The following is a 12,651-nucleotide window of genomic DNA, read 5'->3' on the forward strand; positions in this document are numbered from 1 at the left end:
AAGAGACATTCTTTCCAAACTGAAGATGCCTGGTAATTTATCAGGAAACTAAGTGTGCACTGAACTTCATGGAACAAATTAGAAAATGAAGCTGTACAAAAGTAGCCCAATTTGTACTGGCCCCTGCAGCTGTGTTTCTCAGGAAGGAACATGGAGTGATGACCCAAGCGCAGACACTACCTTTCCAGCCCTGGTAGGTATTAGCACTGCTACTCCTACAGAGATAGACATTAGAAAATGCAAGAGGTAAAGTTCTTGTCTGACCCACGAGTCCATAGGGACTGTAGTAATTATAGTATGAAGTAGCTCTTAAAACAGCACGCACAATAGGTCTCAAAGGCTCAAAGAGTCCATAACTCTAAATGAGTCTGTACTTGGGTTTGTTGGTGAGTTACCTTTGTTCCCCAACAAGACTACATTTGAAACAACCAAGCACCTGTCAATTGAACACTAATGATTTTTCCCCAGTCCATCCAAAAGATAGGACTTACATGTTGTTTCTTCAGGGGGTTTAGAAGCCTGCAAGAAGCCACCACCATATTAGGTTCTACCAATAAGTAATAATAGCAATAACAGCAACAACAACAATAATAAAACTATATACCTTTGGGGACGTACATACACAGGGGAGGGTAAGAACAGGCTCCAGTGCAATAGCCAGCTCAGGTAGGTGCAATGAGGACGAGTTAGAACAAAAGAGGACTCCCAGCAAGGCCCAGAGAGGACTCAAGAGATAATATCTTAGTTAAGCTGGTCTTTGAAACATATGTCTGGCTCAACTAGAAGAGTTGGGTAGGGAGATCAAGGGAAGGGAAGACGGTAGGAGAAAGTGGAAGCATTTCACTTGCCCTGGTCTGCAAAGAACTCTGGTACCACTCTGAGGAGGCAGTTAAGGCCAACACAGACAGTGTTGACATCAGGAGTCATAACAAGAAGAGATGCTATAACCCTGGTTGGTACTCAGGACTGTACTACAGAACAAACCACATTATGATCAGAGGGTTAACCAGAGGAAGAGGTTAATATAGACAGACAAATCCTTCATCGTTACCTTGTACCTGGAACCATGCTAGGAAAGCTCTGCCGGTCTCCTTTCTTGGGAAATACACGGCTAATAAATGACTGAGCAGAGGGGGCAGCCTGGGTTAAGGTGTGGGTCATCATAAGAAAAGAACTAAGGAAGAAGGATGTAGTTGTTTGCATATGGAGCTTAGAGAAAGACAAAAAGCCCAGACCTACTTCAAGAGACCTCGGGGTCACACTCTCCAAGTGGACAGCAGGAGAAATAGAGGAACTGAGAGGAGGATGAGAAAATGGCGGGCTCCTGACAGCACTATGATCAGTGAGGAAGGGGAGGGGCAGAGGACCGAGAGGATAGGAACCCTCAGGTAGAATAAATGCCAGGCAGAATGGATGCCAGCAAAGAATGAAAATGAAGAATTCATTTTGAGAAAGAATTGTAGATTTAGAGAATTCCTGGCTATAGTGTTTCTGTACAACCAGGGATGCCCGCTTGCTGATGCCTGAAGCCTAGCTATCTGACATGATGGCATAAGGCATAAAACAGATGTTCTGATAGCATGTCCGTAGCAAGTGATGAAGGGAGACGGATGGAAAATGTGAGAGAGCAAAATGATGTGGCTATCAGGAAGCTCAGATGTGGAGACAGGAAGTGAGCGATCCAAACAGCGCCCCCTAGCCCTGCAGCTCGAAATGACTATAACCAGGCTGCATTGGTTTCTTTGCTGTTTTGAGAAGAAGGGATTAAGCATCCTCAGGTCCTAGCTAGTTTCTAGGTTAGGGTTTGAGAAAGGAAGTTAGTTGTTCTATGGAGCTATACAGATAATAATTAAAAGTTTTATATGGTAAAACTGAAATTAGCCAGAAACTTTGGAACTTAAGATGTAGCCTCTGACCTGCTTTTCTACCAGGCAAACAGCAGAGAAGCACTGCCCAGCATGGTAGGCACATGCAGCAATGTAAAGAAGGTGAAATTAAGCTTTGTTGCTCAGACGCCCACATTTCAGATGCTACATGTCTCTGGATACTTTACACATAAGCTGTCTCTGTTCCTGACAGATGTTCTGTTGACCACACTGCTCTAAGCACATGTAGCAGAACCAATTCTTGTTCTATAAAATGGGAGATTTTCCTTCCCACTTAATGAATTAAATTTTTTGCACATCATTTGTATATTTCTCCCGTAGTGCAAAATGTAATTGAGGAAGGTATGTTGTTTTCAGGATCCTGCTCATAAAGATTTGATTAAGGAAAAAGGGAAAAAAAAAAGAAAAAAGGAAAGAAAAGGAAAAGTCTTGTGAATGTGGCCTGAGGCCTTAGAATTAGCTGTGTGCCTGAGGACCCTGCAGTCTCCTAACTCCTGTGCATTCTTTTATAAATAGGGGAGCTGGTAGCCAAGGATAGGAAGCCCTTGGCCCTGTAGCATTTACCTATTGCTTATACTGCCCTCTTCTCTCTCACTATGCAGCATGAGGCTAGGAGGGGGCTCTGACACCAGACATAAGATATCAGACAATAGCCACACACACCCTGCCCATCCTGCCCTGAAATACCATGGATCCCATCACTGACTCACTCCCCCAGTCAAATTTCCTTCTACATCCACTGGATGTGCAAATCTTAAAATGAATCAAACCTACAAGCAAGAGCATGGGGCTCCATACCTATCTTCCTTAAATGCATCATACCTGCCTTTGGGGAAATCAGTTATCTTTGAATACACATTCATTCTATTTGCCTGTGATGAAAATTTGTAGTCAAACAGAACGTGTTGGGGATTCTTCTGCAGTTGTGTTTGCCGTGACTACTCCGAGACAGCCTTTACTCAGCTAGCAAACCTTGAGTGTCTTATTCAAGGTTCTCACGACTGAACCTTTTAAACAGGCAATCTGATGTCATTATTTCCTGTGTTTAAGACTTTGCTGCACTCAGTAGCACATTGTTTAAATGCTAAGGTTAAATCTGTCCAAAAGAAGCTTATAAAGTTTTGCTTTTTGGTGATGGATGACTAAGGTAGTCATGAAGTTGGTTGACTGATACCATGTACCGAAATGCAGAGATGAAAATAGCTACAACACATACTAGTGTGCCTGACCTCTTTATGGGTCAGTCCACTTAGCCCATGCCCCAGTGCTAAGAAGGCTGGGAGTTATAGTTACTCCTCCTCAGTTGCCCTGAGACCATGGGTAAACAGCACATGCAAGCTGTTTTGGAAATACTAGGTATAGCTTAGAAAGTTTATATTGTCTGTTATCCACTCTAATTTTTAATATATTCATATTGATGTTTTTGTGATGTTTTTAAAGGTATTGAACTTATCCCTCAAGTGAGGATAGAAGATTTAAAGCAAATGAAGGTAAATGTCTTGACTACTTTTCAGATGTCCTTGCACTATGTACATTGATAAGACAAGTTTTTTTTTTTTCCATCACAAAGTATAATCATTATGACTACCTCTGGAAAAAGGATAGATGGAAAGAAGGGAAGAGAAAAACAGAGGAGGAGAGGGAGGGAGGGGGAGTGAAGGGGGGAGAGAGAGAGAGGAACAGAGAGAGAGAGAGAGAGAGAAAGAGAGAGAGAGAGAGAGAGAGAGAGAGAGAGAGAGAGAGAAATCATTTCAGATCCCCCTTTTCTCCCCTGTAGGCTTACTTGAAGCATTTAAAGAAACAACAGAAGGAGTTAAACTCTTTAAAGAAGAAACACGCAAAGGTACTGTGGTTTGTGCATATATGGGTATGCATATATGGGTGTGCATATATGGGTGTGCATTTTGTTGGTTCTCTTCTATTTTACTTTTAGCTCTCTGATGAAGACCTGCCACTTCATTTTGTGTTGTGTACGGTGAACCATTCTTCACCCAGAAGACTAGTTAGAAGCTAATTCTAGACAGCAAGTATAACCCTCATCTTACCTCACTGGTAACTGCTGGTGCCTTGTTCCCTAGTCGCTGTGCAGTAGTTTATAGAAGCAGCTTATGAGGGGAGATGCTAGCAGGGGCCCCCTCTCATGGTCCTTCTCAATATAACTAGAAACCTACTTATGAAGTCTCTGTACTTTTATTTTTCATCACTAAGAATCCTGTCAGACAGGGATCAGAAGAAATCTTAAAAGGTAGTTACAAATTTAAGAGAATAACAAGAAGCAGCTCCAAGAGTTCCCAGATAAGTTGAGAAGGTTTTCAATTCTCAGACTTCTTTCTGATCTTCTCTTGTGGAGGAAGGGTGGAGGCATGTAGAACTAAGTTGGGGGTGGGGAGGATCCAGACCTGAAGTGGTAGAATGCTGAACTGAGCCCGGGTGGGGAGATACATCACTGAGGTTGGGTCGGGGATTCAGGACTGAGGTAGGGTTGGGGATGCAGAAACAAGGTGTGTGGTGGATGCAGAACTGCTTTTCCCTCTTGTGAAGCCTAACAACTGCACCCACTGTCAGGATCCTGTGAGTCCTCTTCATGAAGGGCACAGAGAGACAGAGACCCCCTTTTTTTTTCTGTCTGAAAGGTCTTTGAAACTCTTTCATGTAAATATTGCAGGCCCACTTCTTTCTACTCTGCCCTGGCTTCACTCAGGTTTGTGCTTCCTGCTGGGAGTGGGGAACAAGCATACCAGTGTGCCAGTGGCATGGCTGAGAAGCTTGTCTTTGGTCTAACGGTTTGTTCTCAGGCCAGACCTTATCCAGGCCCATGATATTCCCTGTGTTGTGGAATTGATAGTTAAGCATGTTACTGGTTACTGACAGGCTGCTTCCAAGACTCTTACAGGCTTTCATGAGTACATATTATATTACTTTTCTATTGCATGGCAAAATACCATGACCAAGACAACTTATGAAAGAAAGCATTTCCTGGGGGCTCACAGTTTCAGAGGGTGAGTCCATGACCATCATGGTGGGAAGCATAGTGGCAGGCAGGCAGGCATGGTTCTGGAGAAGTAACTGAGAACTTATAAGTTGAGACTACAACTAAGACACACACAAACACACAGACACATACACACATACACAGGTGGGGGGGGAGAGGGAAAGACAGAGGGAGAAGGAGAGACAGAGACAGAGAGACACAGAGAGAGACAGAGACAGAGACTCACTGGGAATAGTGTATGCTTTTGAAGCCTCACAGCCCACTCCCAGTAACACACATCCAACAAAGACACACCGCATAATCCTTCCCAAACAGTTGTACAAACAGCAGAACAAGCATTAAAATATATATGAGCCGATGGACATTTCTCATTCAAACCAGTGCTCCCTGAGCAGCCAGCTGTGTTTCATGCTCTCCTACACTTCAGAAGTTAAAGCCATGCTGTGCTTTGAAATCTCCTGAATGAATCCCTTCTCCCATGTTAAAGGAACTTTGTTACTCAGCCTTCTGGGTATTATATTTATGAAGTCTGAGTCTTACATAAAGCTAGTATGATGAATGAGACCAACATTTACGCATGCCGCTTTGCATTAAACAAAGCATAAACAATACTCTTCACGTTTAGACATGAAGAAATTTAAATCGAAATTTAGAAGACCGTTCCTTGCTGAGGGGAATGTGACTAGTCACATGCTGGCTGCATGCCTCTTACTATTCATTGCACTGTCTACTTTTATAAAGAAAATTTCCAGAATTTTTGCATTGTCTTAAGTGTTGTACAAAGAATTGCTTTCTAATAATTATACCTTTTTGTTTGTAGATAGTCTATAATTTTATCTATAATAATTAATATTCCTACTCCCTCAGCTAGCTTGTCTGATAAAGGATATAGAGGATTTACCTGTGTATATAGACTTGGGCTTGTCTGCACACAGGCTTGTCTTTAACACAGGAAAAGGGGAACTGTTGAAGCACAGGGCACGTGGACTGAGTCTGTTGCCATTGGGCACATTCGTACTTTGTCCCCTTTGCCCTTGTTTAACTATTACCAGTTTTCCCACCTAAAAAACCTCTTTAAATGGTATGAATCGCTAATATGTAGGTTTTCTTGAGCATTTCATATATGTATATAATGAAATATGATCATATTTAATCTCATCTGCCCCAATCCTCACAACATAACTGCCTGTCAACTTCATATCTTTTTTCCTATCTTTTTTTTTAAATAACCCATTAAATCTAATTGGTGTACTGTAGCTAATATGTGCTTGGGTGTGGGTCCATCCCATCACCAGTGGGAGAACCTCAAAAAGAATGATTCTGTCTCTCCTAGTAGCTATCAACTCCCAGTAGCTCCTCAGTAGTGAGTGGGACCAAGAGAATCACCTCCTCCATCTATGCTAAATGTTTAAATGTCTCGACCATGTAGCAGGGCTTATGCGGGTAACCACTGCTGCTGAGTTTATGAAAGTGATAATCATGCCATCCCCAGAAGGCAGCATTTTATAACATTCTTCCAGATCATCTACTCTTACATTCTTCCTTCCCTCTCTTCTTGGCAAGAGGTAAAGAATTGTTAAAGATGCCCCATTTAAAGACAAGTGTTCAGTCTCTTTTCAACACTGACCAATTATGAGTCCCTGTACTGAGTGCTGCCCACTGATAAAGGAAGCTTTTCTGACAGAGATTGGGAGCAGACCAGGTCTATGGCATAAACATAAATATTTAGAAGGCAACTTGACAAGGTGACTATTTAACAAAATAACAATAGCAGGTTCTGTGCTGGAGCTTATGATCTCCTAAGCCCTGGCCTTTTGACTGGGGTTACAGTACCAGCATGAAATTTCTTCTTGTGGAGCAGGTCCTCAGAGCCAATCAGAAAGTAGTTACCAACTCTGTGACAGTCATGCCGCTAGTGCATAGGTGAGGACATCTTGTCTAGCAGAATGGTACTTGCATGGGCCAACACTAGGTAAAACCACAGTTTATCTCCCACCAGCCCACATTGCATTTTCTGGCACTTTGAAGGCTGCAGAATAGGGAAGAAGTTCCCCAGTCAGTTTGAGATTGATTTCTATGTATCATACAGCCAACAAAAATGTGTGGTACCTTCAGCAACAGGATCTTACCATGTAATTATGATTGACAACCAAGGACAATGGCCATCATCTGTGTTGTTTTGGAGATAATCTGAGGACCCCAAGACCAACTCTTAGGGAGGATTCATGCCTTACAATGAAATTATTGTTTAATAAGTCATATCTTCTGGGCGTGGTCTTATTCACTAATGCAAGAACTTTTAAAAAAAATTATATTTTGACATTAGCTTTCTAATGAATAAAACTCACCTGAAGCCTACCATTTCACAAGCCAATTAAAATATAATTGAAGCGATAGCATAACTAGTATGAGATATGAAACAAGGGGTACTTGAAGTTACAGAAATAAGCAGAAATGTGAGTGGGGAGATGGTGAAGAAGAGAGGGTAGTGAATGGGCTAACCAAAGCTAAGGATATATAAATGTTTACTTTTAGGTATATTTATAATAGAATGTAAAGGGGCACTGTGATTATATTCTCTTACTGGTTAGCTTTTTCTTGGTAAAAAGCCATCTTGAAATATACTGATAAGCCCTTTGTTTGGTTTACAATTTTGTGGGCCATTCGAAGGGGTTTCAGCTAGAAACTTTCTCTGATCTCTACCGGACTCTCCTCTTCTGCCACTGACAATGTAGCAAGCTAGTGGGCAATTGAGGGCTGGCTGACTCAGAAGGCATCTATCTCTTTAACTACTTTCTGGCTCTGTAATATAGCCACTCATCTTACTGGCCAGTCCAGACCTGTTCAGATGGTTTTGTTCTCTAAGACAAGCAGAACATGCCAGGCTCTTGGGACTTCAGCTTAGAACTAGTACTCCATCACTTTCTCTTCATTTAACTGAATAAATAAAGCCCTCAGTCTGTCCCACATGAAGAGATGAAGACTACCCCACTGGACATGTGATCAAGCCATATCACAAAGCAGGATGGATAGAGAGATGGAGCTGTGTCCATGTTTGCAAATACTCCTACCACTGGGAAGATATGGTCATCTGTCCTCATGGGGGACAGAGATTAACTGAATCACTTGGAATTTAAATGGAAGAGCCAGGATGGAACCTAAATTCAGAAAAGGGCAGGATCTTAGCTACTCTACCCAGCTGCTTCTGGGTTTCCCCAGACAAGCTTTTTTTTTTTTTTTTTTTTTTTTTTTTTTTTTTTTTTCATATATCATCTTCTGCATGGTCTGAGGAACAGGAACAGGTTTTAGAATAATGGGACTGTAGGGGCACAGTGTTTGGCTTTCTTCAGAATTGAATTTTCAGCATAGAATTGTTGAGCCAGAGCCACAGGGCTTCACAGAGATGCATCTTGTGCCAACACAGACTGAGTTGCAATCTCTAAGCAAGGCGTGGAAATTTTTTTTTTCCCCTTTTGTTGAAAACAGTTTTTTCTCATATACCATATCCTGATTTTGGTTTCCCTTCCCTCTTCTCCTTCCAGTTCCTTCCTATCTCCCCTTGCATTCAGATTCACTCTCTTTCTGTCTACTAGGAAACACACAGGCTTCTAAGGGATAATAATAAAAATAATATAATAACATAAAACAAAAATTAACACATTGGGATAGGAGGTAAAAAACAAACAGAAGGAAAATAGCCCGAGAAAAGGCACAAGAAATAGATATAGATGCAGAGACCCACTTGTCACACACTCAGAGATACCACAATAACACTAAACTGACAGCTATAATATGTACCCAAAGGAACAATGCAGCCTGTGAATACCGCCCAATCTCTGTGAGTCAGATGCATGTCAATCACACTGCTTTAGAGGGCCTTGTTTCCTTGGTGACCTCCATCCCTGCTGGTTCTTATGCTCTTACCACCTCCTCTCCTACAGGGCTCCTTGGGCCCCAAGAGGAGGGATTTGATGGAGATAATCCTGTTTAAGATTGAGTTTTCCAAGATCTCACTCTCTACATATTATCTGGACATGAGTCTCTGTGTTTGTTCCCCTCTGCTGCAGGAGGAAGTGTCTCTCATGATGGCCAAGCAAGACCGTGATTTATGAGTATAGCAGAACGGCATTAGGAGTCATTTTATTGATATGTTCTTTTAGTAGAACAGTAATGATTGGTTTTGCCCTAGGTCCCTGGGCTATCTGGTCTCAGGTCACTCAAGTAGTATCGGGTTTGGGTTTCGTCTTGCGGAGTGGTCTTAAGTCAAATCCGACATTGGTTGGCTGCTCCCACAACCTTTGTGCCACCATTGTTCTAGCATACCTTGCAGGCAGAACATCATTGTAGATCACAGAGCTTGTAGCTGGGTTTGTGTTTACATTTCTCCTTTAGTAGTGTTCAGAGTTCCTTCCTCTACCAAAGCTGCTAGCACATAGAAGTGAAGGCTCTCTGTGGGCACAATGGAATAGTACTCCGCAGTTAAAAACAAAACAGTGGAATCATGAAATTCACAGGTAAATGAATAGAGCTGAAAAAAAATCATCCTGGGGACATAACTTGGACCCAGAGAAGACAAATATGGTATTTATATACTTATATGTGAATGTTAGCTGTAAAGTCCTCAATTAACATGCTATAATCTATAGCCACAGGGCTGAGGTATAGAGTGAAGGACTAGTAGGGGCCGATAGATCTCCCTAGGAAAGGGAAATATAATAGATAATTATGGATGGATGGATGGGGTAGGGGCTGGAATGGGAGGGTCTAGTTGGGAGGGAAAGGGAGGAGGAAGAGGAGGAAGGGAATGTGGGGGGAGACAGCTAAAATTAAGGGCCATGTATAGAATAGAATGGAAACCTAAGACAATAGAAGCTTCCTAAAATATATACATACATGAAGACAACCTAAAGGAAATTGACAAATGATGGGGAGACAGCACTCCAACTTGGACATCTGTTTCCACCACATGAAGTTTCCAGAACCAGAAATAGATTGACTCTGATCAAGCCATTGTCCAAAGGGGTCCCATGGGAACCCCCAAACAAACAATCCTGTTGTCAAAACTGTAGGTTACTCTCTACAAACCAACAACAAGTCTCTATTGTTGAAGATAACACCTTTATAACTCATTGAACACAGAAATGCATTTTAAACAAGCATGTCTCCCAAGTACAATTACGAACATGAGAGTTAGCTCCAAGATGAAGCAGTGAATGACAGGCAGCAGGAACATGAGAATCTGCTATTTATAAAAGAAAGCCCTGGAAAAAGGTCTGTGATACAGCGGTAGAACTGAGACAAACGACAAGGGTAATGACCATTGGGGCCCTTGCCTGCTTATGGTCAATTGCTTTTGACTCTCGGACTGCAGCTGGTAATTAGGATTCTAATTGTCTCTCAGCTTCTAGAATCACTTTTTCAATCTGAAGTGGAAAGTAGGGTAATGGTTCTTAAGAGCCCATTAGACTAGACACACAAGAAAGTAAGGAAACCAGCAATCCTTTTAAACAGTGAGTCTCAAGGTCCAAATGTAGGGTCACTTTCATTAAGAAACAAGCATGATTTTCAGTTGTTTGTGCTGGCCACATCCTTAAAAGAAAATGTTTTAAATCCCAGGTTAGAGAAGTACTACCAGTAACATGTTAGAAGAATTAGAAATCGGATGCCTTAGCTACTGAGAAGGAAGTAACTAAGGAGGAGTTGGTCTTGTCTAGACTTGACAACAGTCAGAAAAGTAAAAGCACTTATTCCTGTTAAAGATTAAGAGAGATTCAGCATACACACCCGCAAAGTATGAGACCCCTCTGTGTTCTCCAGAGGAAAATCATAGACCAAATTCCTTATGGGAATTTCCTGCTTACCACCCAAATAACTCTGTCTCTTCTTAAAACAACTTGTTGGGGCTGGAAAGGTAGATGTAGATCTTATGTTTACGGCACCAACATCAAAATGAGTCAAATAAAGCACCTCAGAAACCTGCACATCCTTGGCATGCCATCTTGGATCATATGCTTGCAGTATATGTAACCTGGCTTTTAATGTTAAATCCCATCTTATCACAATATAATAATCAGGCAAAAAGATCTACCATTTTGGCAAAGCTACTAGTTAAAAGTGTGTGCTTGGCTCTGCAAGCCGTGTCACCGATACCATGAAGGCCGCTTCTGAACTTGGCAGTTGTAATTCATGAGGAGACATCGAAGTCAGAATGTCTCCTCTGTTAGGAGATGGGAGAGGTGGTGGCACAGCTGGCACCTACTTCTCCACATCCTCCCAGTTCAGCAAGAGCCCAAATGGCTAATCACAATTTCAGCAGTCCATGTGGGATACCATTTAAATGCAAGGCTCCCTCTTGAAGTGGCGTGTTCATTAGGCTGAGGCTGGGGGCTCCCCTTTTAGGCATGTTCTTTAATAGGAAACTCTTCTGTTGGGTGAGGACCAGAAGCCTGCCTGGTTCTCAGACTGCATTACTTACTGGCTTTCCAAACAAACACTCGGGGAAGCTGATGAAAACCAGGCCAGCCTGGCAGTGTAAGCTTCTCAGCTTCAATTAAAGTCCAGCTAGTAACTGCAAACTCTTCTTGTTCAGGAGCACAGTACCATGCAGAAGTTACACTGCACACAAGTTGACAAAATCGTGGCCCAGTATGACAAGGAGAAGTCGACTCACGAGAAAATCCTAGAGAAGGCGATGAAGAAGAAAGGGTAAGACAGATGATTGACTTGTGAAGCTCCCCTCACCCCATAGGAGTGTGACTGCTGCCTGCATGGACCACGAAGGACTTAGTGCAATTTCATCATTAAAGACTACTCCTAGGAAAAAAGTGGCCCCTTCATTTCAGACCTTGTGTCATCACAGCAGTTTGTGCATCAGTCAGCTTAGTTATGGTTTAGGGATGGTCTCAATAGAGTTCCCAGAACCTTTAGTTCATGGTAGTCTGTTCTGTACTTTGTTTGTTTCTTTGTTTGTTTGTTTGTGTTTAAGAAGCTAGCCCAAAAAAAATTTTAAATTAACTCTTTCACACTAAGAATTGGTTGTAACTTTTTTTGTTTTAGAAATAATTTTCTAAAGTTGCAATAATGTAATAGTTCTCTTTATTTTCAGTTTCATTCTCTAGTATTCTAATTAACTGCAACCCACCACAGTCCAAGACTAATTTCTATCATGGTTTATTCCTTGTGAATTGGTCTGTGTTATTATTAGCGACCATCACTATTACCATTACCTTTCACTGTGTATAATGTACACAGTAATCACTGCCGTAATATTGTCCCTAGGACATTAGAAAGTGTCCACTGTTATCTTTACTCTCAAGCCTAAGTGGAATGAAGGTGATACTTAGGACTGGTTGTTAAAGATGAGGCAGTGGCCCTGGAGCTACCCTCATGAGCAGGAGTTGAGGTCCTACAATGCATAGAGCCCTATGTCATCCAGGTAACAGGAGACAGAGGATGCCTGCCTGTAGGTTTCTTTCTGGTTCCATGCTGCCAAATGCAGAGAGTCTCCTGACTCTGCAGAGAGAATTTCCCTAGTACTTGAAAACAAGACCTATAAAAACACATTGCAAGTTTCTTCACGGCCAGTTACCAGATGTTTTCATCTGCACAGCCAGCTCCAAGGAGAGCTTCCTCTTATTTTCTAGACTTTGTGTTACCTAGTTGCTAAAATGTCTGGTAAAAACAGAAATTGGTTATGTCTTTGGATATCTCCATAATGTGATCCATGTCTAAAAACATGCAGGCATTTTTGGACTGAAGATGGTCTGAGTTATG

General features: G+C 41.9%; 1 protein-coding gene across 14 annotated transcripts in view; it reads left to right on the forward strand.

The window, feature by feature from the left end:
• The window catches only part of Plcb4 (phospholipase C beta 4), a 355,587-nt gene that overhangs the window by 325,818 nt on the left and 17,118 nt on the right, over nucleotides 1-12,651 (forward strand). For all 14 annotated transcript variants that reach the window (XM_076929818.1, XM_076929820.1, XM_076929819.1 and 11 more), the window contains 3 exons: nucleotides 3,327-3,376; nucleotides 3,664-3,729; nucleotides 11,468-11,583. In XM_076929818.1, coding sequence (XP_076785933.1) covers nucleotides 3,327-3,376; nucleotides 3,664-3,729; nucleotides 11,468-11,583 — 232 coding nt within the window. The remainder of the gene's footprint in view (nucleotides 1-3,326; nucleotides 3,377-3,663; nucleotides 3,730-11,467; nucleotides 11,584-12,651) is intronic.

This window comes from Arvicanthis niloticus, chromosome 2 (genome assembly GCF_011762505.2).
Source record: "Arvicanthis niloticus isolate mArvNil1 chromosome 2, mArvNil1.pat.X, whole genome shotgun sequence".
NCBI classification, from domain to species: Eukaryota; Metazoa; Chordata; class Mammalia; order Rodentia; family Muridae; genus Arvicanthis; species Arvicanthis niloticus.